The following is a 26,578-nucleotide window of genomic DNA, read 5'->3' as shown; positions in this document are numbered from 1 at the left end:
ATGACACAATTGTATTCATTGTTTTGCTGATGAAACCTACATCAGGCTGAAATTCCAGAAGGCACAGACTGGAGAAGATCTCTGCACATAGTCCATCTGGAAACAGAAACAAATTCAGCACTACATTTTGGTGATAATATTTATTGAATTTACTTGCAATGCAATGGCATGTGAACTAATTGCAATTTGATGACAACTCTAGTGTAGAGCTCATAAGGGATGGGCTGTGAGAACACAAGCATTGTATGAACTCAAAGTAATATGGTATCTCCTTTGTGATACTTAAAGGGTGAAGTATGCAAGTCGGTTGTTATTAGGAATAGACATTTGAGTACATTTAATTAGTCAACTATGGTGAATGTGAAGATTGATTATTTATTAGTTTGTTAAAATTATTTTACTGAGATTGGAGAATTTCACTACTGTTTCAACACCAATGTTGTACTGAGCATAATAGTTGGCAAAAGTCTTCATGGTTGAGGCTCAACTTCCCATAGCCAAGATTACATTACTCGCATTTGTATGTGCAAACTTTGCAGCCAAGTAGTGCACTGCATTTTGCTTTAATTGCGAGATCACACAGCAATCACTTCGACACAGCCAGTCAAATTCTTCAAAATACTTGGAATCAATAAATAAATAGTCATTCCTATTTCTAGTTGCAATTCATTCAGCCGTATATACAAGCAACATATCTGATCCCTGGCCCTATGAGATGAACATGTTCAATCTTCAATGTTGAACAAGACATTTTCACTGAAGCGCAATATAAGGATTATTACTCAAGCTTGCTTACCCCATGTGATGACGATAACGTGTACTTGACAGCAACAGGGATTGTTTGGGCCTTTGAAGCATCGCGGAGGGTGGCTGATATCACAGCAGAAGCCAAGTGACCTGAGACAAATCTGAAGAGACACATCCTCAGTAAATGTTAGTTAAAAAGGAGGGACAAATCTTTACATTTCCTCCAACACGATTGACTTTTCAGAGTATAAGATCATTAAATGTCCAACCTTTTCACTTGATCATGCCGACTCAGAAAAGGCTCTGCAGCACCAGATAAAATCTCATTCAAATGGCTGTAGTGAGTGTGAATAAACATCACATCCTTATGTCCTAAAATCAGAAAAGAAATTGTGCCGGTAAAAATAATGTAGAGCAAAGTGCAGCAAGATTTTGTCTATTTTTGTTACCAAGTTTCTGAATTCTCTGTAACTCTGAGTCTGGGATTAGCAGCTCATCCTGAGCAGTTCCCCTCATTGTGCTGGAGCTGATGTCAAATGGTTTAAATGATTGACAGCAGCTTATTTCAGTCAGTTTGTGGCTCCTTATGAGTAAATCTACTCACAAAAACAGCAGAAGCCACGGGGCAAAGAAAAACACAAAAAGCACATTTAATGTCAAACAAAAACCGGAATGATGGATGTTAATAATTAAGGAGACCAGTGAAAAATTACGCTTTCTGATATTTGTAACCCTCTAGAGGAATTAAAACCAATAAAATATGTGATACTACTAGTATCAAATCTAGGCATATCACAATATGTTATGGTATCTATTAAGATGTTTTAGACATTACCTATGTTCTTGGTAGAAAGTGAGAAGCTTTTTCCCTCAGCAGATAGTATGTCTGCCAGAGTTTCAGAAAGACTGTCAATACTATTGACGATTGTAAAAGGTCCCATGTTGATCTGTTGAAGAAAATCAGATAAAAAAAACAAACATTTCAATTATGCATCATGCCAGGAATTTTGGCTTGTTAAAAATGACATAAGAGAAAAGAAAATAATTCAAGGTGTATCTTCATCAAAAGGATACTTTTGTCAATCCTCACCCCGCCATCTGTTAAACCAATCCATTGTTGAGCCACATGAGGCTCTAGGATCAGACTCGACATCTTTACGTAATCTTTAGCAATGGACGTCATGGCCTCTGCAGCATTAGTGCCGGTTGCATGGCTACTAGCCAGTGCAGACAAGCCCATCTCCATCCTTTCAGACACATAGTGGATATCATTGGACGTGAGGACATTGGGACCACCAGCCTCAATTTTGTGCAGGACAGCCAGGGCCAGCTGATGCAGTGAATTTATCTCTCTGTCCCAGGAAGGAATCTGCTCCTTTAACATCCAAAAGAAATTATTGATAAATATTAATTTGCGCTATTATGTAGTGTTATATTCCTACAATAATACATTTTTGCCTTAAAACGTAACATTTACAAACATAAAAAAGGACACTGAGAAAGTTTAACTTACAGGACCGGGTAAAGGATACTGGTTCGATATGCTGAAGAATGGCAGCTTTGGGGAATGGGAATCATCCTGAACTTCTATAACTAACAAAATGGAATTGCATTCATAAAAGCAAGTTAATAAAAAAAAAACAATTATTACACACAAAATATTAATAATATTAAACAGTGGTTTTCCAAGTGTTTTGCACACCTCCCCGGGAGGTCACCAGAGAATAGAAGAAAAAAATTAAACTTGCTATGCTACTGTAAGCTACTGTGGCCACTATTTTTGTGCCAAACACAAATTTGGCCCAAACCTCTGTCTGACTATGCACATGGGTGGAGTTTACTTTCTTTTGTTATTTTGGTAGACAGGCGCAGGTCCAAAAGGGCATCATTAGAGCTAAAGCTCTGCCAACTTGCGCCTCAATCAAATCCAGCAAAATCGCATCACACAACCTGTGCCACAACTTACACCTGCTTCGAGCTTGTCTAAATTCTAGTCCATTTTCAGTCAACAAATTGTAAGGGGGAGTATAATAGAAAACAGTCCCCAGCGAGGTGCAACTCAAATTCTGAAACAGTAAACTAGAGGTGCACCTGTCGACAAAAATAGGCCCCTTCAAGTAAAAAAATTGATTTTTACGCTTTTCCGTTTGAGAAGGGGAGAGACAGAGTCTAGGGCAAGCAGAAAATAGAAAAATCGGCTTTTCAACACAAGCTGATACTAAATTATTTACATATGATACAAAGATGCTATTTTGACACACATGAAAATGGTATAGCATTGTCACAATACACATTGTCAAAGGCACCTTTCTTGTACTGGCAGACGGTTCCTCGATAAGTGTCACAGTCGTCGTGGCCCAAACTCCCTGTAACAGGATCAAAAATGTCGCACACTCCGTCAGGCTGGGGGGTTTGGACAATCTCTAGGGAAAATGTCCGATTCTCTGAGGAATCTCCAGACAAGATAGAGTCCAAAAAGACAGATATGTTACCTAGATGAATAAAAGCAGAGGGTTAAAAAAAAAAGCAAACTAATATAGCCATGATGATAAACAACAACACTGTTTAATTTTGGCCAACGTTTCTTCTTGAACATTTCCACATTACTAACCTACATTATTCAATCACCTACCCAAGTCCTACGGCAGCAAAAGAAGCAAAGTGAAAGAAAAAAAAAATCCACAAATCCCTAAAACTGTTTGTTCCTGGGCAGCAAGTTATTTAATGAGTATAAATGTGTTCAACCTACTGGGAAGTGAATTTTGGACACTCAGTGCTCATAGGGGACTATGAAGTCAGAATGGGACAGAGTTTGCTGTTATGGGTGGATTACAAGTGACGTGAGCCACAAAACATTTACAAGAACTGTAAGGAGCTGAAATTGGGTAGAGCAGGGGAAACGGGCTTGAGAGGGATTCTGTCAGACCACAAACCCCATTAAACATTAATAATGAGCATGTGTGATTTTATTAACATGTTGAAGTTGGCTAAAGTGGGGAAGAACTCGCTTTCAAACTGAATTCTTTGTGTTGTTGATGCTGCAAAAAAAAAATAGTTACTTTATAGTTCTCATTTTTCCGGTACAATCTGAAGTAAATACTACTATCACTGCATTAAATTTCAATTGCTTGCTTTTGTTCTGTACTGGCAATGAAACAAGTTTTGCTAGCTAGCCATTTGGATGCATAGTTGCTCCAGTTTTGGATGTAACTTTGCTGACTTCATTAGATAAGAAAAGCTCATTTACTTTTGAAAGTTTAAGATTTGATCCTCTTATGTTTTCAAACAAATGTCAGTCATGTCATTTTCTACATTCTAAGAATACATTTTAAAGAGAATTTGTTTGAGGCAGATACTTTGTGTGAAAGTGTGTGTGTGTGGGGCGGGGGGAGTCTTTTTCAATATTTTGATTGAGAGTCTGTTGTTTGGTTCCCCAAATACACACACACACACATATTTCCAAATGGGTGGATTCCCCACATAAATGCTTCTCAGATTTTTGGCAAACGTGCAAGTCCGGACGTGTGCATCCCAGAATGACTTTCGACTAGCCTCTATGTGATTGTTTTTCTGCACAGCAACCATACCCGCCCTGAATACCAGTGCAGCAACGATACTGTGCCAAACCATGTGCATGCAGTAGATTTGTGTCTGTTCTTGATGAGATCTTCTTTAAATGAATGTGGTAGCCTTTCATTTTTTCCCCCATTATGATGATGCTGAAAGCTGGCCAAATTACCTATTATATGGGCTCCTGCTCCACAGCTTTGGAAGAAAGGACTCTATTTCCATGGATGCCCAGTTCCACTTGAAAATCAGCCCAGATATGTTCGGTGGACATAACTTTCCCATAAAACTTTCACTTCTTTTCAGTACTTGATCCCATATGTGAATCTCAGTGATGCTTCCTGAGAATGACTCATACTTCTCAAATGAGCCCCCAAAGGTGTCCTGCTCCTGACCGATAATAAAAAGGCCATCTGGCCCAATGCTGTCAAAAGTGTTCAAGACATTCCCAATGTAGATTGTATGGCCATCGGCTAATAGTGTCTAGCGTCCACCGTTCTGTTTCCAAGAAACGCAAATTCGGTGCCAGGATCCGTCGGGGATGAAGACTTCTTGGTAAGCACCATGAATACCATGTACTAGCAGAGCCAGCTGTGCAGGCTTTCCTTGGATAAGGTTTGCACAAAGCTGGAAATCATTAATATATGACTGGGTGGAATAAGAAACAGCGCTGGAAATTGCAAAGCAGTTAGGGTCTGAAAACTTGTGAAGAGGATGCACAATCTTCCGGTTTGAGTGCTCGCTGAGCCCCAGAGCCAAAGTTTCACCTGATTTTTTTTCTCTCGACCATACACAAAACAGAAACACCGCTATAAGACCAAGCTGGCTTGCATAACCCTTGTTAACGTAAAAAAGAAATATTGTAAAAGCTAATGCAGACTAAAGTGTAGCTAGAATACAGTACAACGAAACCTTTATAGTCAAATACAATCCAACCTGGGTCCATTTAAAAACCCTTACCTTAAATGATTACAGCAATAATCCATTCCTGAGTCTACCTGTCATCATCATAAAACTGTGAATGAAATATCATTGACACTGAAGCGCAAAAATAAGAAATTTTAATGTCCAAACCATTTTTTAAAACTCAGTCTTGCAAACGTATATTCCTGATTTCGTACAACTTTACATTTTTAAGCCTCTCTCTGCAAATGCTCCCCTTTGGAATAGATCGTACAAAACGCCAAAGAAAAGCGAAACTTATGTCTCATGATGTCATGCAAAAGGACAGCTCAGGAATAAATATGTAAGTAGTGAACTTACTTTGCAGATGAGTTGTGAATTTCTTGGCAATCCACACAGCTTCAGAGATGTTTATGGACCTCAAATAGTTATTTATCTCTTGTTTCTCAACTGGACTGGAGATACCCGCTAAGGCCCCAGAGCGCTGGTAACACAGTTTGTCTGCACTGCCCCATTGCAAATCATCGGGTATGTATTCATACAATGTCTCCTCATATATAAGGGCTCTGCTTTCCAGTAAAAGAGCTGTTAAAATAGAAAACTTCCATTATTATTGACAACGACAAAAAACAGTTATAATTGCCTACAACTGTTTCAGTTGAACTGATTTGTAGAGCAATTTAAAACAACCGCTGCATACAAAGTGCTGTACATGGAGCAAAGTAAGTCATAGAACAAACACGGTTAAGATAATAAATAAATAACAAAGACAGTAAAAGGAACCAAAACATTCAAACTGAAAAGCCAAAAAATAAAAGACAGATGGGCAGCGAGTGTACATGTCTAACATTTAGCAGGCGCTCTTTCCAAAAAGTGGGACTGGCAACGGAATCCCACAAGGAGATATATTTTTTTTAAAAAAACATTTTTTTAAATAAATAAGATGTTTTATTCCCCTTGATGGAATTTAACTTCTACAGTACGTAAAGAGACAACTTACATCTTGACTTCTATACAAATAAGATTTAATTGAAAATTTTAACTGAAAGGGGAGTCAAATTCCAGTCGTAATTATACAGGATTATTATCAGAATCCTGCAGAACATGAGGATGAACTGATCATTTGAATCAGGTGTGTTCAACAAGGGGAACTTCGAATACATGCAGGAATGCGGCTAAGCATATTTAAAATACTACTAACAATAAAAAACTACAAAACACATTTTTCTCTAAATGTTAAATCAAATTAAGGATTTGTGTTTTTATGAGTTCAGTAGGAAAACTAGATAAATCTGTATTTATCCCAAGCAACTTAGTTTGATATTAGAAGTAATGTAAAAATAAAAAGTAGATTTCTATTTAATACTACATTTTTTAACCAGAATTCTGTCTTGCAATTCTACAGTGCTAACGCTGAATGGAAAAATAAAAAATAAAAAGCCACTTACCTGATATAAAGACATGACAACACACCTGAGAGAAATAGCAGTTAGTTCAGTTTAATATTGACTTAAAATACATCAGATATATGTTTGAATGTATTTAGTTTCACACTTTAAATTGACTGAAGAGGAACTTTTTAATACTAGGAAACTAGATGTACTGTATTTATAAATTTTAAGATGCAACCAGGGGGATAGCAGCTTCAACCATTTAACCAATCTAACCACAATAACTATCAAATATATGCAGAAAAGGAAAAATACTTACAAGGAGTTTAGAACGAGGAGACATTAACCAGTGCATTCTGAAAATCAAATAGTCAATCAGCGGGTAACAATTGCCCTTTTGTTTTAGACATACAACGTGAATTTCTGTATGAACAAAGCCGCGTCTTACCTTAATGATTGTCCGGGAAACTTTTAGCATGTCTCATCTTAAATCTCTACTTCGGTGTCAGATTTACTTGATGCAATGGAAGAACTTGTATTTCTCAAGCACTGCCGAATTGGAGTCAAGAGAAAGAAGCTTTTTTAGCAGTGAGAAAGCGGTAGGAAATTTGTGAAGAGCAAAGGGTGTAACGCGTATAGGACAGCGCCCCGAAGTTTGGTTCAACGAGCCTCTAAGGTCCTGGAGCGTCTGGCATGAAGTTTGCTCAATTACGTCATTCAAGGAGCATTCATCATTTGCTTCCTTCTTGGCGCTATTTTCTCAGCAACATGTTATGTTTAAAATCACTTACTCAAATGCGCCGGAATACACACATTTAAATGCATTTATAAAACAGCGAGGAAGAGTGCAACATTGTCATTTTAATACGTTTTATTGCTCACACAAAATAACATATCAGTAGATATTTTTACATTATATCCAAAGTCTTACAAACAACATGCATGTTCCGTAGGGAAGAAAAATATTTTGAAATATATTTATTAAAAAAAAACTAAAAAAAAAACTGAGTGCAAATATATTTTGTGTTGACTTGGCTGGAGCAACACAAGCAGTGGCAGCTGTCTCTGTTGCCAAGACTATTATGTTATGATAAAAATAATAATAAAGCTCCTATACTATATTAATGTTTAATTTCCACTCTCACAACATAGCTGTTACACCCAACGTGGGCTACCACTGGACGTAACACCCGCAGGGAGGGAATATACAACATTATTAATGCCTCGACTTCTGTTGTGAGGAGCTGTACCGCATTCAGTCTGATCATCTTTGCTTTCTTCTGATGTGACGGCGTTCTTGCTCTGAACAGCTTCCGGCTGATCCCAGGGCAAAGTCAGAGACTGCAGGGCACAGTGCAGCTCATCTTGTGCAGCCATCAGAGTTTGGCCAGAGGGGGGATGTAGAGAAAGCCCAACCGCTTCCTTGGAGAGACCCCTGATAATCTCATCAACCGTCTTGGCAGTGGAAGAGATGAGCTCTCTACAGCTGCTCAACTCAGAGTGTCTATCTTTACCTGGGGAATGATTCCAAGCATTTAAGACTGTAAATTATTTACAGCAATTGTCAACATTGTGAAAGTGCATAAGCTTTTGATTTCCATGTCAAAAAGGTTTGAGGGCTTTTTCATATGCACACATGGCAGGTGGCATCCATAAGAACTCTCACCTCTCAGGGTGTTGGACAAAGAGCAGTGCAGCTGCTTGATGGCTTGGTCCAAATTGAACAATGTGGCAGCTGTAGCCCTCAAAGTCTGCAATTTGGAAGCTGAAGCATTGTCCTCGCTTTCCTCAACGTCTTGTGGGTCATTTTCACGCCGCTGCTGAACACCATAAACATAGCACCCCACCCAACCCCAAAATATAATTTTTTATAGCGCATTATATCGATCGATATATATATATATATATATATGTACAAACACACACTCCACACATTAATAACCCCCGCCCCAAAAAAATACATTGCTCTCTACATGTACAAGCTGTGCAAGTATTTGCTTCAACTTTAACTCAGTTGAGCTGCCTTGACAACAATAACACATGGGTATTAAAAATGGCCCTGGAACTTAATGTGTCAATGGAGGGAGTACGTAATTGAATTTCAATAAATAAAAACTAATTTGTTCAACAAAGATAACGTGTGTGTTGACTGCAAGCAATGCCACTTCATTTATCACCTTAATTAACTAAATGTTTAGCGACAACAGAGATGAGCCTTCTGAGCATTCAGCTCTACACTGACAATAAAGGATGAGGGCCACCTTTGATGGATCTCTGTGAAATTTGATTATTAGCGTAGTGCCAAGTCTGAGCAGGATTGGATAATAAACTTTACTCACAAACCCTTGCTGCATGCACACTTTACAGCATATATTCCCTTTTTTCTTAGTCATTATTAAAGAAATGAAAATCTAGATTTGCATTTAAATATTTGAGATTTTTTTTACTTGCTTCTGTCGGTGTACTGTATTTTCACTTCACAGCAAAAAGTTTTTTTTATTATTAGAAAAATGAAAATCTAGATATGCACTTATATATTCAAGCTTTTTTTTTTTTTTAACTTGCTTGTGTCTGTGAACTGTATTTTTGCTCAAGACCAAATTTTGAAAAATTCTTACAAGACATTCCATGTACAGTAGATACACCTGCGTAGTATAAACAAAATGCATATATAAATGGCCATCAATTACACATGCATTTTCACTATTTGCGAGTCAGACCAGTCCCCGTGCCCAGTATATTGCAACAGGGTTTGTAATTTTGGACAGAAAAAAAAACCTCTTTTAACCATGCTTGGAAAAAATAAATGTCAACATACATTTGTCATTATAGTAGTATAATCTGAGTTGAGTTCAAACTCACCATGATGCAACAATGGATGTACTTCTGCATGCAGCGGGCTAAATCAAGCGCCTTGGACTTGAGGCCCTGCAGCACCTGTGAATAGATCATGCTAAATGTTCACCTGGATTTTACTTGTTAGATGATTACATTAAAAAGGAGCTAATCACATCACAACAATTATTTTATTAATCTTACTGGGTTCCTTGGATGAGCGAACTGAGCCGCTCTCTGTATTTCCTTGGTGGAGAGGAGACTTTCTTCCAAGATGGAGTGTACACCTTTATTTGTTCCTTTCATCAGATATGCTACAAATGATACCTGAAAATAGGTTTTATGATGTTTATATGTACAACATTCACATCAGACAATGGCTGTCTAAAAAGCACAATTTCCATCAAAACGATGAGAAAGATATTTATTTCATGAGGAAGAGTCATGCAGTATCGGCTCATAAGCAAAATACTTTTAAATTTAAAATTCATCAAAATAGGGAAAATACTGCACATACACTGGATTTGAAGACGCCTAACACCCTTCAAAATTTGTGGATCGATTTTTTTTGTTTTGCATGACCAACAAATTCCCTTGGCTAATAAAATATGCATCGAAATAAACCGAACTTTGACTGCCAAGCAAACCTTACGTTCCTTACTTTACTAGTCCTACACAAAATAATTGATTTCCACTGCTTATGTATGTAGATCCAAGCAATGAATGAAAGAAAGAAAAAAAAAAAAGATGGGACAAATGCATATGTAACATTCTTAAAAGCTGATATACTTAGTTAGTATGCACGCTGCAATTTCAATTAGTTAAATGGCATTTTAATTTAATAACATCACATATTCCAATACTTTTTTACCTCGGAGCTCCATACAGCTAATGTTCTATTCCTCTGTAATGTTTAATCTGATCTTAATTACGGCAAATCCCAGAGCCAGACGGAGACAGACGCTACTATGGTATTAATGGTATTGTTACCTTGCCTGTGGCCTGGAAACCCAACTCCATAACACTAAGTGGCATGCCTGACAACACCGCCAGGTGGCTAAGTGTGAGCAATGCTGCACGCAGGCACTGACCACTCTTCCTTCGTGCTTCGCCCACCATTGACGTGATCTCGGATTCGCAACCCTAAACAAGGAGATTTTCATTTTCAGTAAACATCGAGTAAGCCCTCAGCAACAGGTGGAATTTGAATATATTTAGTAGTGAATCAATGAAAACAAGCGAACAAATGGGTGGAATGTTCTGCGGGGCTTTTTAAATAAATGAAAACACATACAAAAAACTTGGATGTAGAAGAAATTTGTGTTTAGGTACTGAGGCTTATAAGGAAATTAGATTCATTTTCCATATATTCATGTTCTGTTTGAGGCTCAAGGTTCACAATTCCCTCTGCTTAGTCATTTCCATAGACGCAGCTCAAACAGCTCAGAGCCAAGACCCGTCAATCAAGGCTTTGAATTTTTATTAACCAGCCTATGCCAAAAACCAAAATTATTTGCCACCTAAGATTTTTTTCACTCAATTAATTGAAGTACGAGACTGAAAAGTGAATTTATGTATAGTCACTTGAATGAGCAGCTGCAGATATCCTCCCATCTTCTTGACTTGGCTCTTGAGTTCTTCAGCGAGTGTGTAGAGTAGGCCAGAGGAGGCTTTCACACGAGCCAACCACTGTCTGATGACGAACACTGCACTCTCGGTAGCTGTTGCGGCCTTGATCAGTTGAGTCAGGGCCGACACATTACCCACAAACACTACGTAGAGGGGGAGGATAAGTGAAGATTAGAAATGTCTTTCAATTGTCTTGTTGTGAAAATTCTTTCCTCACTATTTATTACATGTGTTAACTTTATATTACGTCACTATCAGTAGACTGACTTGTGTTTTTGTTTAGTCTTTTCAGTAAATGTGATGAGTGAAATAGGTTTCAGAATTACGATAGGGCACAGGTGTCAAACTCAAGGCCCGGGGGCCAGATACGGCCCACGACATTTTGTGTGGCCCGCGAAGACAAATTGTGCATCAAATTCGAGTGTCATTACTAGAATTGCAAATTGTCTTCACTTTTCGTAATATTTTATTTAATTTTTATTATTATTATTTTTTAAATTTTAGGAAATATTTGACAAATTTTTACTCGTCTGATTTGAAAACGAGTTGTCAGTTTGTTTTGTAGCTTTTACTGTATATAATATGAGGTGCTCATATATTTATTTGGGTTGACAGTCATAATGGCCCTCCGACAGAAACTATGACTACAATGCGGCCCGGCCCGTGAAAAAAATGAGCTTGACACCCCTGCTATATGGCATGATGAGTTTATAAGAGCAGATACTCAAATTTGGGTCAATATAGATTTCAATGCGAAAATGCCACTCTGCTTCATTTGAATGTAATTTTGTTGTGTTCTGCCTGTTGATCAGCGATAAAACAAATGCTCAATATGAACAAGTGTGGTTAACTCACCATTCTCTTGGCTGTCATCATCTAAGCTGTCGTACAGATCCGATATGGTCTGGATAACTGTGTATACCCAGTGCAAATCTGACGCCAACCTATCAGCCAAGCTTTCGTCAGCTCCTCCAAAGCTGCGTAAGCGGGCAATTGATTGGCTCACCAGCTCCTTGCAGATAGCAGGCAATGAAGATTCAGTGCTGCTGGAATGTGTAGAGGGTGGTGTGGCAACACCCATTAACCCTGGGACAGACACAGAGATCACTTGGGGTGTGAAAACATGACTTCATCAGAGATCACTTTTTTTTTTTGAACAACGTGTCATATTAGAAACTGAATTTGTCATATCGTCTTCCGGGACTCCGTTTTTACTTCAAGTGGCAACACCCTTGGATCACATGTTATCGTTTAAAAAAAGATGCAGCGGCGGCCGAGTTTGGGAATTTTCATTTTCCTGATTCCCAGACTACACCAGGGAACCGACTGGTGAGCCTTATGCATTTAAATTGTGAAAACAGAGGGGGAAAAAGTCATTTTGAATCATCAGCCTTACCATCAGAGTGGGAGGAGCCCTTAAGAAGGCTCTGAATGGGATGAACACGGATCTCATAAAGACGCCCTGAAAGTCTCTTGCTCTTTAATAAACTCCTGCTCCTAAACAGTTGCACCAAAATAGAAGAAAATTATAACAGTTTTTCACCAAGAGACATTTTCATGATTTTCATGTTAGTCAGGTATTTTTGGAGGCAGCCAGACACATCCACCAAACTTTCAGCTGCCTCCAGCACTAAAATTTTGAACTTCATGATGTCATCAACGCATGTTTGGGATAAACCAAACAGAAGGATGTTGAATATTACCTTCGACGTGAAAAGGTGGAAGATGAGGCTGAGGAAGATGATATATCTTGCTCCCACTCATCATCAGGTGCATAGAACACATCATCCTCTTTAGAAGCCGGATCACCCTAAGGAGAAAAAGAAATAACAGCTGAGACACACAACTGGCAAACCTATTGGGAAAGAATATCAACATACAGTAAAAATGCTTTTGTAACACTAGGCAATATTGAACTTTACAATGACTGCCAATTGGAAATGTTAAAAAGTCATAAGTCTATAAAGTTGTTCTAACTGGATTGGCACTTCTTAAAATATTGTTTGAACTGAGAAGGTTTTAAGTTGGCTTATTTGTCTCTGCAGTAAGTCACCAATATTGTAAGCAGTGAAATCTGGTAACTGTTAAAGAAAAGCGAAATATTGATTTATGAAGTAAATCCGAGTTTGAACATCTGGCTGCTGGGTGGACCATTCTTTCTGAGAACCATCCAGATATTTCATCCAACATCAAAATTAACCTGTTCCATTTCTCTCATAGCAGCCAAGTTGTTTTGAAACTTATCCAGGCTCCAGAAAGTAGAGATCCCCAGCTTTGTATTTTGGACCCGGACTTGAACAACATCCCCTTGGCCTGGGTGGCCATTGTCAGAGCTCTCGTGTCTACAAACACAGTAATTTCACAATGTACGTATCTCACTGGCACTGCCACAAACAAACACTTAAGTTAAACTGTGTCAGCCTTAGATTTTTTTTGGGGTGTACTGTCATGTGATCTTGTATACCTGCTGAAGACGGTGTTTTTGTTCAAGTTAGCACTGATTTTATTGGCTTCTTCAACCATCAAGGAGAGTTTCATAGCATCCCAGCGTGGAGACACTGCAATAAAGACATGACATATAGTGCTTGTCTTGATAAACAAAAACAAAAAAATTGTAGATTATTCTATTGGATCGCATAATAGTTGGGAAAAATAATAAAATTGAATTTTACTATGATACCCATCACCATTAAAACGTAAATATTGTTTTTTTTTTCATCAGATTCTAGAGAGGAGCTATACGCAGTGGTTCTGAGGCAAAAACAATGACTCGTACTACTCTATCCAAAACTGAGCTTGCTCATAAAGGTGGGCAGTCACTAGTGAGCCACAAAAATGACTCACCATCTCTTGGAGTGTGGATTAACCTCATTGCCCGTTTCCGCTGGATTTCTTCAAGCTCTTTGCTGAGCTTTCTCTTCTCAACTTCCAATGCCTCAACGATCTTTGCTTGACACACATGGTGTTCCTCCATCACCTTAAATAAATAATGATGATTATTTGAATTGTATGGTGTGATGTCTCAATTTCACTTAGGTTGTGATATTGAAAGAGAACCAAGACAACATTGTTTCACTTTAATCACATACATATGGACCCTGTTTCTAACCTTAAGACATAGCTCCTCATGAAACTGTTATTTAAAAACTGCCCACAATGATCTGTGTGGGAGTATTTTTCCACATTCTGGTGGTGCAAAACCCGTGTTGCACAATATAAGCCAGCTTTCCACTTTCAAGTGAAAGTGTTAGTCTACTAAACCCTGACCTGGGCCTCCATGTGTAGACGGAGGCGTTTCTTCTGGGAGTCCACCTCTTGCTCCAACTCTTTATTTGCCATCTTCAGTTCTTCCATCTGGCTGGCTACCCTTTGCTGGTTGAGCTCCTGGAGACGCTTACGCTCATTTTCCTCGTTCTGAATGAATGACATTTTTGGTATAACTCAGGACAAGTGGAAAAGGCTGAGCAAGCATAATGAAGTCTGTCAAAAGACAACTGGTTCTAAATGAACAGTAGATACGGGTGGTTTGAAAAGAAAAAAAAATCATTAAAATCACAATTATTGTAACTAGGGAAAAAAAAGGTCAAGTGTGGACAGTGCAAATGGATTTTTCCAAATAAAAAATTCCTGTACCAGCACTTTTTCCATTGCTTGGATCTTGTTCTCATAAAGGGCTTTCTGATCAGAAAGCTCTTTTTGGGCAACCTCTTTGGCCATCTGGATACCCTGCATCATTTCCTCTTTGGCCTTCACCTGAGCCTCTTCAATTTCTGCCTCCAGCCTGGGATAACAAAATATAACTTAGAAGGGAGTGGAAAAACTGACAATAAACTGACACTAAACAGTGTGTTAAAAATGTATACAGTGGACTGGCATCAACACATTCATGGGCGATTTATTCTTTTTATTTTCTGAACATTTAGGGTTTAAAAAAAATAATCAAAATTTTCTTTAAGGTATTCATAATGGGCATCAATTATATATGGATTTTTGCGATTCACGGGCTGGCCTGATCCCTAATCACCCATAATTGCTCTGTGCCCTTCTCACTTACTTTGCTCTTTGAGCTGCAAGCAATTCATTTTTGGCAAACTCAAAATCTTTATGGCCGTCGCCTGCACCGGTCCAACATGATACGCGCTTTCCACTCTGCACCTCTGCGGGATGGTTGAAACGCAAGTAATGGTCTCCACCCAGAATCACCCTGTCTCCCTGCCGACAGAAATTAAGAAATACTAGATGTACAGTATTTATAAAACAGATAGGTTGGTAAACTGTTTTAATTCGGATCATAAAAAGTTTGCTTAAAATGACAATCAATTCCAAATAAAATATTGCATACTTACGTGGTGCAAAATAGTTGATTCTGATATTAAGTTTCCATTCACAAAGGTCTTGGCATTTTCCATGGGTGTGATGCTGACGGTACCATGGGCGTTTGTTATAACGCTGTAACAAGAAACAAAGTCATTCGTTTTTGGAGCTAAAAATCTCATCAAGATGAGACATGACCCTGGAAAAATAAAATGCTGTACGTGGGTATATTTCCCAAAGACATTAATTACTATAGTTGTTGGTAGTCTAAATTTGCAGAGACTCAAGGTGAGGTACTGACATTTTGGCTGGCTAATTTAGTTACTTAACAGGACCTCATTTTGAGTACCGTATTTTCCGCACTATAAGGCGCACCTAAAAACCTCCAATTTTCTCAAAAGCTGACAGTGCACCTTATAATCCGATGTGCCTTATATATGGACCAATATGGATTCGTGGATGAGGACTAATTTATTAAAGTAAGCTTTACGTGTTTTTTTGTGTGTTGTGTGATATTAACGTTTGAGCAACGTTGAGTTACTGATATATTGTTATCGTTTTCACTATTTCGAGTTTTACTATATTGTGACTGCATTAACGTTTGAGCAACGTTGAGTTATTTATTCTATGCGCCTTATAATCCGGTGCTCCTTATATATGAACAAAGTTTTAAAATGGGCCATTCATTGAAGGTGCGCGTTATAATCCGGTGCACCTTATAGTGCGGGAAATACGGTAAGTGTGCATTGATGTGGCTGATAAGTATTTACGTTTGTTCTCACCAGTGCTGGTCAGCAATGAGGGCGCCAGTCAGCTGAATGTCATGTGTGCAGCCAAACTTGAGTTTGCCAACTGTCGTTTGACCCTCTTTAATCATGTAGAGAAGCATCTCAGACAGCTGAGGGTCCTCATTCAGGTTAACCAGATTGGGGAGACGGTTATCCACTTTGAATGTCACGCCTGATTTCTGCAGACAAGGAGAACAAAAGATAGTAGAGCATATCAGTTACGGCCAGTGAACTTTCTTTGCGGGGCAACATACGTACCTGTAACTCTTTGGTTTCTTCACGTTTGCGAATTTCAGCTTGCTCAAGTTTCTCTCGCCATTTCCTATAGTTTGTTTTTAATAAGAAAAGAAATAAAGTGAACCATTTTAAGTGAGAGCTTCTTAAGTATCTCAAATCATCTCAAGTTTTCCTTTTTTTTTTAAAGTTAAAAATCAAAAGCTTAGTTTTGTATTGAAAAGAGGGAAATAATATAGTATCAATATTGCTTTTCATTGTTGATTGCGTAGACCACATTTTTCAAAAACAACACATTGGGCACTAAGCAAAAAGAATTTCAGTAAATGTGGACATCCCAATATGATATTTTGGAATTAGAAGTTGTATTTGTGTTGTTGCATCAGTAGATAAAATAATAAAATAAATGGTAATCAAAGTAATGCTGACCTGTTGGCCTCCATCATCTCTTGCTCTTGCTGGCAGAGTTTGTTCTTCAGACAACTGATCTCCTGCTGGAAGAGCCTGACCCGCTCTGGTTCAATACCACGGATGCTCGCTTGCGCGGCTCGCAGCTTCTCCACTTCCGCCTTCAACTCTGAGCAACACGACAACGTATCACGAAAATGTATTTATGTCTATAGGAATTTAATCATAAAGTTACTCAACAGGTGACTCCAGATAAAGTTTAGCCCATCAAAAGAACATTATGGACCTAACATTGACCCAAATTGTAACCTCAGACTCACATCCACTATGATTTTCATACTGTGTCAGGGGACGTGAGCGAAATCCACAGCATTAGCTCCCCTTCGTGCTAAAAATGTCAAACGGGAGCCTGATGATCTAATGAAAAATAATACTTGCATGACAGTTATCCGCCATGTGCGGCTGACAGTGCATAAATATGGCCCGGAGGCAAGGTCAGGGCCCGGCCCTTAATTGAAGTGGGTAGGGCATAAGCTGGTGATGGATAGATGGGCAGACAGGAGGGCATGTGGGAGAGAGGGGAGATCAAGAGCAAGACATAAACAGGAAAGTAAAGATTCTCATATGAAGAAAGGGAATGAGAAGAATATTCAGAGGCAGAGCAAACTGGAATGGCGGATGGAAGGTCAGAAAGGGCCTACATTCTAAAACAAGTTGCACAACTGAGAAAACAAAAAGAAAGGAATTGGAGCAAAACAAAGTACAGTCCATGAGAAGATAAACATTGTTTTCCCCCGGGCAGCAAGGTGTGAGTTGCAACACAGATCACACAACTGCTCACCCACACAACCTGCACGGTGATAACAATCCATTCACTCAAATCACTGCAGCCCAGAGGTCTACAAATTCAAGTAGGGGCTAAATTGCATCAAGAGTATATCTGACCTCGGATGAGCTTTGCATTCGTGTCCTCGTTGACCTTGGCCACATTTATGATTGTGCGAGCCTGTTGGGCGTAGCGCAGCGTGCTTAAGCTTTCCTCCACGTTGCTCCCGGCTGGACTCAGTGTGGCAATCATAGCCGTCTTAGAGTTACCGCCCAGACTCTCCTTTAGCAGCCTGATCAAGAAGTAAAGGTGATTGTAGGGGAGATCTTCCCACTAAACCCTTTGCACAAAATGTATGCAGGTTTTTTGTAACCACTTTGTTTTGTATATTTAAGTTGTGAGAGGACAATAACATTACCCTAATGCAGGGGTGCCCAATACAACGATTGCGATCGACTGGTTGATCACCTAGCCACTACTGGTCAATCGCGTGACATTAAAATGGTTTTAGGGGTTTTTCGCACTTGACGCGTGCGCAAACAACGGCGCTAACAACACAACACTAACGCTCGCGAGTTCCCTCCAATTGTCAGATCCCTGTTTTTTCTCTTAAACTTAAGAAAGGGTATAAAAAGGGCAGCTGGACAAAGTAAAAAGATTAAAAAAAAAATTATCACTTTCATAGGGAATGGGAGGACTTATATAAATATATGTATATAAAATTAATTATTTTTTTAGTGGGTAGATCTTTGTGACTTGGTCATTTCATAAGTAGCTCGCAAGCTGAAAATGTTTGGGCACCCCTGCCCTAATGGAAACAATAAATAAAAATTAAAAAAAAATAAAAATAAAAACATGAGGCAAGTCAGTATAAGGGACTGAATCAAAATCTCAACTATTGTCGCATCCATAAATGCTCGACTGGGGTTGCGGTTGAATTCCCAAATAGAATCAACCAAACCTAAAAAAAAAATCAGGTGTTCTCACCATGTGAGGACAGACTCCCTGTAGGGTATAAAAACCTTCTTCTTTGTTAATGCTTGATCAGCCAGTGCGGAGATGACTTTTCCAAGTGTCAGCAGAGATTTGTTTATACTAGCACCCTCCTAAAAGGATACAAAAAATTCTCCTCATTAATTTGGTGGAAAACAATTATCCCCAATAGAAACAGGTTTATGATAGTAAAGGAGGCACCAATAATTAATCCAAAATATATATGTATACAACCTTTTCATTAGTGATAATAAAATTACAAATTATGATATCGATATTGGCTGTGCGTACCCTGAGTCGATCTCCACTTGTCTGTGCGACGTTAGACCGTTCACTGCCTGCCAAGTCCACCAGGTTGATTCTACTGGTGATGTTGTGGTCATGTTCTTCTCCCTCCACCAACTCAGTCTGTGAACCAGCACATGTATCCAAACTCATATTCATGGAATGTAGTAAACTACATACCCAATTTATACACCAAATTTGTTTTTGGGAACTGTGGTATGCATTCAAAGCACCTTAGTCTGAGTCATCACAAGTGTAAAGACAGAGTGAGATCTGGAGCTTTTATCATTCATCCCAGTGGCGGCTGTTGCTCTCTGCTTGTTTCCTAGTTCAAACCATCCCTGGAAAAATGAAACAATCAGTTAGAATTTCATAACAAACTGAGCAGCCAAATATTGGTTGTTGACATCAGTGCTCTCTTAATGAGCCAAGTTACACACATGCTATAGTTTACATTAGGAAATTTCCACGGCATGACTCTGAAAAAAAATATATGTGCTGAAATATGATAATCTCAACTCAATTTACAAACAATTTAATTACTCAGAGCAAAACATTTCTGTTGTATGAATGACAACAAAGGTAAATTCAATGTTCTGCCTTTTATTATGTTATCTATCAATAATAAATATTTATTAATGATTGTGAAAGACAATGATTATGTTAATGATTTTGCACAATAACAAGTATTTGAACAAGTAAGGAAACAAACATTAATATGCAATACATTATTATAAGAAATCTTATTTTCAAATGACGACTTCCACAACGTTCCTCAGAAATCACGTCGTCCCATCACTGGTGCGCTACTTTTAGAACAAGCCTCTCGAGTGAGTACCCGGAAGCGTGCGGTCACAATGTTTGCTGATCTGTTCTATATTGATATTCACATAAACTTCTAAAATGGTTCAACTTACCTGAATGTCATTGTACGATTCCACAACATTCCTGTGAAGAAACAAGGCAAGTAATTCTGGTGAGACAAAATGACTAAGAAAATAAAAATATACATTACAAAATATGTTCTTACGCAGATAGCTCTTCAACATAAGGTCCATGGATTGGGTGCTCCCTCACCCTCAACTGAAATAACAAATGCAATTTATTCTAAGACTATAAAAAAGCAACACCAATGATCACATCCATGTTAAAGTGCTTTACTTGAGGCTAGATACATTTTTGGACAAGGTATAATTTTGCAAACAGCTCAGTACTTACGGGCATCCTCCTCTGGTTTGGATCATCTCTGGTCACGAGGAGGTCATGGATCTTCTCATTGTAGACTTCAAAGAAGCTCATCTCCACATGACATTTGACCTGTAAAGTCACAACCAAAGTTAGCTAATATTTTGCCTGTCATGTAATGCCATCTAATTTTAGTAAGTAGGCATAATTTCGATCCCATTATCTTGGATCATATAATTTTTTACAGAAAGCTTTAATTGTCAGGCAACGTAAATTTTAATTTAAACTTTAACGAGAGTTGTGAATGAAGGTGTACCTAATGAAGTGGTTGGCAGATCATGTTTTGCAAAATTCTCATACATTCAATATGCAAGCTCTGTTACAGCAAATCAACATGGTAAAAATATTCTAGCCCATAAAATACCTGTTCATTTTCCATGGCGGAAAGCCTCAAAAAAAGTTCCCGGCAGAACCGAGGAATGACTCCAGCCTCCTCTCCAAAGCCCATCATGCTGCCAAACAAACATTTAAAACAAAAAGCAGATCAGAAAACCTTTCAAGCACAACATTGAAGCATAAAGAAAGGAAACTGAATAGATGAATGAAAATGAATTACGAAGTCTGCCAGAAAAATACCCACGTATATGATTTTCCAGAGCCAGTTTGTCCGTATGCAAAGAGGCAGGTGTTAAATCCATCAAAAGCCCGCAGCAGCAGCGGTTTTGCCAAAGTATCGTACACCATCTGCTGGCTGGCGAAGGAGGCATCACTCGGATCCACAGAGCACAAGGAGAAGTCAAAGGTGAAGGAATAACTCTGTTTTGAGTCTGGATGTTGCACAACTGTCTCCTGGCCACTCATGAAAATCACCTGTGAGGCCTTTTCGGCCTTCTCCCTAGGATGGATGAGAAACACATGGTGGTTTTCCAGCAGTGTGGAGTTAAGACACATTGAAAATATTTAAAACCAGTAATTATGGATTTTAGTTATTTTTTGCACTCAATAATTTCATACAGCATCCCAAATCTTTTCTAAGTCAAATTTAAGCATTTTGGATCATTTTTCAGGAAAGGATAGCATTAGGCCTAAATTGAAAAAGGCATTTGTTTTCCATGCAAACACAAACCTGGCATTAAAAGGACGAACACGCACTGCAACAGCCACTGCACTGTTCTCCATCTTTAGTGAGTCTTGTGTCTTGGAGGCCTCACTGGGACGTGGCAAGGACTGTTTAGGTGCTGCAGCAGATGTGGTTGTTGGCATCCTGGTGTTTTCTAGCTTTGAGCATGAGATCGCAGTAGTAGCCCTCATCTGTGAGGCCGTGGTTGCTTTAAGCACACCAGCCTTACTTGTTCGAGGAACTGGGATTGGTTTGCTGTCCTCCGCTTGCTTGCTTACTCTGCTTTTGGACCTGTCTGAATTTACTGCTTTGTTCAGCACTGGTTTGGGGATTTCCTTCACACTCAGTTTCTCGAAGACATCTCTCCGTGCGGCGATTTTGACAAACGGTGTCTTTTTAGTGGGGGTTTTGAACGTCTGGGATTGCTCATCAGACGGCCTACCTGTGGAGACTAGTGACTGGGACGAGGAGGATGGAGTCTTGCTGTGCGCCAGCTTCCCTTCTCGTCCTTTACTGGCAGACTCTCTCAAGCTAATGGAGCGGGATAAAGTGGGAGTTCTCCCGTTGGATTCTTGAAGGATTTTAGGCGTTGTGTGTGAACTGACCACACGCGGTACCGTAGCACTTTTACCCGTGGAGGGCGTCTTGGACCTCCGTTGCAAGGTCATTCTCTTCTCTAGAGTTGTTGTTACGTTATTTTGGCTTGGCTCCACCGCTGTGTCCTCCGCACTATCAGCTCCGGTCTTTCGCCGTGACCTCCTTTGGAGAGTGAGCCGACCGCGATGGGGTGTCTGTTCGCTTTTTGACAGCGCAGAGATGACATACGTCCGGTTTATGGCGCTGCTTTTATCGCTGTCCGAACACGTAGGGTCTCCGGGTGGTGCCTCATCCTTGGCAAGAGTTTTGACTGCCTTTCTCTCAGCCGAACACTCACTGCCTTGGGTCCTGGTTGTTGACATGAGATGGTCGTAGTAAACTGTGTGCTTTCTCGCCTGCACGCTGAATAGCGACATTTTAACGACTGCTGAGAGATAAATAAAATATCGTAGGTTTCCTTAAACAATTCAAAAACGTGTACTTTCAGACAAACACTCCGCGATGTATTTAAAAAATATATACAAGTCAATTTTCATAAAGAAAGTAATCGTCAGCGGTAAAAGACGTTACTGTTGGATTGTTGTCAACTGCGCTGATTATCGCTTCCGCCTTCGCCCGCTTCAATTTCAAATCCAAGACAATAGTGGCAGCTGATTGGATACTTAAAAATTACGTCATTTTCACGTGGTGTAATGTAAATACCACAGGCCGACACTGGGTAGCAGCACCGTACTGCGTGTTAAAAAGCAACATTTACTGACAAAGTATTTTATGGATGATTTGTTAAAACAAAGCCTGATGGCTTCTTACTGATTTACTGACAAAACAAGTATTTTATGCAAGATTTGATTTCACAACAGACGTGACAATTTGTGCTAAAATATAGGTGAGAACACTACAGATACACTAACTTTTCTAAGTGTTTTTTTCTTTTTCTTAGTTTTTTTTTTTTTCAACTGCTAGAAATTATTCCTCGACAGCACCATGTGGATGAGACAAGTTTATTACACGTTCAATTTGTAAGTGATACTCTGTGGTAAACCTAAAATACATAATAGATTGAAAGAAAGCATGAGCTGAAGACATAATCACTTTACATAGAGCATCTATACAACTACTTCAATGACCACTTAGTCAGCAGACTAATTGTAAGACTATTTTTTCCGTCGGTCATGTTTCTTGATAATATCGATGAGGTTATTTTTGTTCACCAGTGTGTCGCCAGGTCCAAACTTGCCTTGCTGTTTTTCTCTTCTCTGCTGCTCATAGAGATGAGGTGAGTTGAGGAGCTGTGGGGGTAGGATGGTTCCTGTTGGTTTGACCCTATTCACCACCCCCAAAAACAGTCGTTTGTTGTTATTGTTAAGAAAGGTGATGGCAGTTCCCCTGTGTCCCAAACGGCCCGCTCTTCCCACCTAAACAGGAACAAATATGTCTTTGTGCTCAGTTCATTACAAACCAAGCAGGAATTCATATCTGCAAAATCACTAACCTGATGGACATATTCATCCATGGTGTTCGGCATATCAAAATTAACCACCACTCTGACATTAGCCAAGTCCAGTCCTCTGCCAAGCACGCCGGTACTGATCACCACCTCAAAGTTCCCCTCCAGAAGCCCCTGAAGACACAAATGAACAAACACAGCCCTCTTACACATAAAACCAGAAAATGACCAACATGGTTGAACCCAATCTGGGGCGCAGAGGCAATTATCCTCTCAATATTTGTGTGTTCTGAGTGACAGTGGCCTCACCTTGAGGATGCGATTACGTTCCAACTGGCTCTTGTCAGAGTGGATTGCCACTGTATTGAGTCCTGTCACCTTGACAACCGCTTCACATAGCAGATCAGCACCAAGCTTGCAGTCCACAAACACTACCACTGGAGGTTGGTATAACTTGTTGTCCTGTAAAACCAAATGACAGCTTTGAAAGTAATGAATACAAATCTTCATCCAAAGCATGATTAGACCATGGAGTGCTTTTCCCTTCATTACAACTATTTCCCCTTTGAGAAGATTAAAAGAACAGAGCAAAATATGTGTGGTACATTTGCACAGATGACTTACAAGCTGTTATTTCACACAATGGTCTAACCAATATATTCCTCAAAAAAAGTAGACTGATCTTATACGATGCTTGAACAAATGGTCCAGGCATTACTGGAATTCTTGGAGTGCAGCCTTAAGTCTGGGCACACCCATTTCCTGCACACAGAGGCCACAGCTACAGCTATGGGCGGCATTATCTGGTCAAGACCAACTTACCTTTTTTTAGAGCAAATTGACTAGCAATTATATTACAGTATATTTATTATTAAAAAAAAAAAAGCGTGTAATGTAATTATTTATTCTTAGTCCATTTGAGATGTTTTCTGAAAGATTATAAGAATGCACAAATTCATGAATTCACAACCACCTGTGTGTAGAACCTACATTGAGAATTTCAAACAGCTTCTTCTTTTTCGAGGGTTCCTCAACCCACAGCAGGATCTGTCGGACGTTGGCGCAGGGCTGGTTCTTCTCTCCTACAGCAATACGGATTGGATCACGCACCAGTCGGGCCGCCAGCTCCTCTGTCCCTGTTGGGATGGTGGCTGATGCCAGGAGGGTCTGGTGATCTTCAGGGACATGCTCTAAAACTTCTAGTACCTGCTGCTGGAAGCCCATCTTAAGCATAGTGTCAACCTGCAAAATATGTCACAGCAAAATATTATTGGATGCTAACCGGTCTTAGTAGCCACTTACTGTCTTGATTCAGTAGAGTCAATCATACCTCATCAACCACAACAATATTCACTTTATCCAGCTTTACAGCTTTCTGCTTTAAAATCTCGAGGAGTCGCCCTGGGGTTGCTATGACGATCTACAAAATGATCCAGAGAACACAAGGAAGATATTTTCATGTCAAATCATTTTTGGGTGGTCTAAATATTTTCATTGAGGAATGACTATTGAAGAGAAACATTTGAATTTAATGAATACTTTAATGCTGTGCTTGAGTCGGTGGAGCTGAGGGGGTAGAGGCATGCCTCCCACCAGCAGGGCAGTTCTCATATTGGGCAGGCCAATCACCACCTCTTTAGCCTGTCTCTCTATCTGTATGGCCAGTTCTCTGGTGGGGGTCAGGATGAGGGCCACTGGGCTGCCCACTCTCTGAGTTTTCTCCTGAAAGAGAAGGTACACATGGAGAGAACAGTAATTTAATGCCAACAGAGAGAATTAAAACTGAGTGAAGCAATGATCTACTGTACCTTTATTGCCCTCAGGACAACTGGCAGGAGAAAAGCTATAGTCTTGCCGGACCCTGTGTCAGCACTTGTGATCACATCCCTGCCAGTGAGACCAACAGGCAGCATCTGCATCTGCACTGGTGTAGGCACGTCATAACTAGCTGACTTCAAGTTGGCATTAAGAGTAGCAGGGAAGCCGCAGTGTGCAAATTCTATAATTGGCCTCTTTACATCTCTCCCCTGGGTTTCAATGCACAGTTCTTGTTTAATATGCTGCACCTGCTCATCAGTTAGCCCTGATATGAACAAATCCTCTTTATAGGAATAGTTTATTTCAAAAGTATCTGTAGAGGATGTAGTAAGTTCATCTTGATGACTTTCTTTATCTTTATTTGTGTCCTTCTGATGAAAGATTTCTGCCCCAGTCCTGAAGCCCATTTGGGCCAAGTGGCGGGCTTTGCATTCCAGACTGCAAACATCACTGTCAGTGCTGTCACAGATGTACTCTCCATAGCGACCGCACATCACACAGATAGGTTCTCCTGGCTCTGCCCATCTCTGATTCTTTTTAAATGACTTCACCGGTTCTTCCTCTTCTTCAGTACCACTTGCAGAACACTCCTGCTCCTCTTCTTGTAATGGGATCTTAACCTCAGCGACGGGGTCCCCACCCGGTTTTACTGCGTTATCTTCAACTTTTTCAGTACCACTTGAGGAACACTCCTGGTCCTCTTGCAATGGGATCTTAACAACAGCGACGGGGTCCCCTCCGGGTTTTACTGTGTTATCTTCGACTTTGCAATCTGTGAGCCCCTGGTGAACATGCGTCGTCGAGCCGTCTTCGCCATTGTTCTGATCCTGATCTGCGTCACCTTTACTCCTCTTCAAAATATGATTTCGGTCCTCTGCTGGTCTCTTCACTTTAAGGGCTCTCGGCATAAACATTTTACGAGATATTACTCTGGGAACACAGATAATACACAACACAATCAATAATGATTATATTATTTATTTATTTTTTGCTGAATGTATACGTTAAGCCGTGTAATTTATGGGCTTCCTATAATTGAGCGCAAGTTGTATCAGTTTACTCGACAATAAGTCGTTACTTGGCTGTTTCGGTCTGTAAGGCGTCTCGTGTGTGCTGTTGCTGAAGTGGCTAATTCCAGAAATCACAAAGGATGAGTAAATAACTAGTTAAAATGAATGTCATCGTGTTGCACTGAATAAAAAGCATACGAACCTGCAGCGTTCAGAAGCATCTCCAAATATATAACACGATAAAGTTCCAGAATAAGGTACACCTCTGCTATTCAAAACAACCAGAACGAAGGCGCAGATTTATGACGTCAATACTTAGCATCCTGGGAACTGTAGTCCGTCGACGGTATTCACTCTGGTTTAGGAAGAAAACCCATTTCTGTCTGTACATGTAATACATTTTTAAAAAGGCAGAAACTAGAGATTGTTTGCTCATTTGTTTGTTTTTGTTTTGATGATTGTTTTTGTTTTGATGATTGTT

General features: G+C 39.6%; 3 protein-coding genes across 10 annotated transcripts in view; all 3 read right to left on the bottom strand.

Moving 5' to 3' along the window:
• LOC148388310 (adhesion G protein-coupled receptor D2) overlaps positions 1-7,332 on the bottom strand; it is a 91,584-nt gene extending 84,252 nt beyond the window's left edge. For 4 of the 7 annotated variants that reach the window (XM_088393677.1, XM_088393681.1, XM_088393680.1 and 1 more), the window contains exons 1-12: positions 7,057-7,332; positions 6,928-6,964; positions 6,666-6,690; positions 5,578-5,802; positions 3,054-3,239; positions 2,261-2,340; positions 1,838-2,122; positions 1,583-1,694; positions 1,197-1,343; positions 1,017-1,119; positions 797-908; positions 41-96 (exon numbers count right to left, since the gene is read on the bottom strand). In XM_088393677.1, coding sequence (XP_088249803.1) covers positions 41-96; positions 797-908; positions 1,017-1,119; positions 1,197-1,343; positions 1,583-1,694; positions 1,838-2,122; positions 2,261-2,340; positions 3,054-3,239; positions 5,578-5,802; positions 6,666-6,690; positions 6,928-6,963 — 1,367 coding nt within the window. In that variant the 5' untranslated portion in view covers position 6,964; positions 7,057-7,332. The remainder of the gene's footprint in view (positions 1-40; positions 97-796; positions 909-1,016; positions 1,120-1,196; positions 1,344-1,582; positions 1,695-1,837; positions 2,123-2,260; positions 2,341-3,053; positions 3,240-5,577; positions 5,803-6,665; positions 6,691-6,927; positions 6,965-7,056) is intronic. The other 3 variants (XM_088393682.1, XM_088393683.1, XM_088393684.1) reach the window with 1 other exon arrangement.
• Positions 7,333-7,461: 129 nt separating this feature from the next.
• kif14 (kinesin family member 14) lies at positions 7,462-22,445 on the bottom strand. 2 transcript variants are annotated; one of them, XM_088394941.1, is made up of 29 exons: positions 21,232-22,445; positions 20,746-21,000; positions 20,530-20,617; positions 20,139-20,237; positions 19,951-20,003; positions 19,838-19,868; positions 19,154-19,261; positions 18,927-19,043; positions 18,630-18,748; positions 17,762-17,934; positions 16,838-16,985; positions 16,433-16,496; positions 16,169-16,353; positions 15,419-15,521; positions 15,127-15,284; positions 14,706-14,853; positions 14,340-14,486; positions 13,917-14,049; positions 13,537-13,630; positions 13,273-13,414; positions 12,776-12,882; positions 12,469-12,569; positions 11,928-12,158; positions 11,028-11,215; positions 10,434-10,586; positions 9,648-9,770; positions 9,471-9,545; positions 8,275-8,428; positions 7,462-8,122 (listed from the first exon to the last, which is right to left on the bottom strand). In XM_088394941.1, exons 1-29 carry the CDS (start codon positions 22,236-22,238, stop codon positions 7,764-7,766), a joined length of 4,863 nt encoding a protein of 1,620 aa, XP_088251067.1. In that variant the 5' UTR covers positions 22,239-22,445; the 3' UTR covers positions 7,462-7,763. The 2 variants fall into 2 exon arrangements, with proteins under 2 accessions (XP_088251067.1, XP_088251068.1); XM_088394942.1 differs by having other exon boundaries at positions 8,275-8,425.
• A 364-nt stretch (positions 22,446-22,809) lies between these two features.
• ddx59 (DEAD (Asp-Glu-Ala-Asp) box polypeptide 59) lies at positions 22,810-26,549 on the bottom strand. The gene is made up of 8 exons (XM_088395062.1): positions 26,300-26,549; positions 25,078-26,017; positions 24,809-24,991; positions 24,600-24,689; positions 24,260-24,511; positions 23,579-23,731; positions 23,315-23,443; positions 22,810-23,237 (listed from the first exon to the last, which is right to left on the bottom strand). The coding sequence occupies exons 2-8, from the start codon at positions 25,999-26,001 to the stop codon at positions 22,977-22,979; spliced, it is 1,992 nt and encodes a 663-aa protein (XP_088251188.1). The 5' UTR covers positions 26,002-26,017; positions 26,300-26,549; the 3' UTR covers positions 22,810-22,976.
• Positions 26,550-26,578: the final 29 nt, after the last annotated feature.

The sequence above is a fragment of the Syngnathus floridae genome, chromosome 13 (genome assembly GCF_059516105.1).
Source record: "Syngnathus floridae isolate MCC-2025c chromosome 13, RoL_Sflo_1.0, whole genome shotgun sequence".
In the NCBI taxonomy this organism is placed as follows: Eukaryota; Metazoa; Chordata; class Actinopteri; order Syngnathiformes; family Syngnathidae; genus Syngnathus; species Syngnathus floridae.
This window is presented reverse-complemented; position numbering and strand designations above follow the sequence as displayed.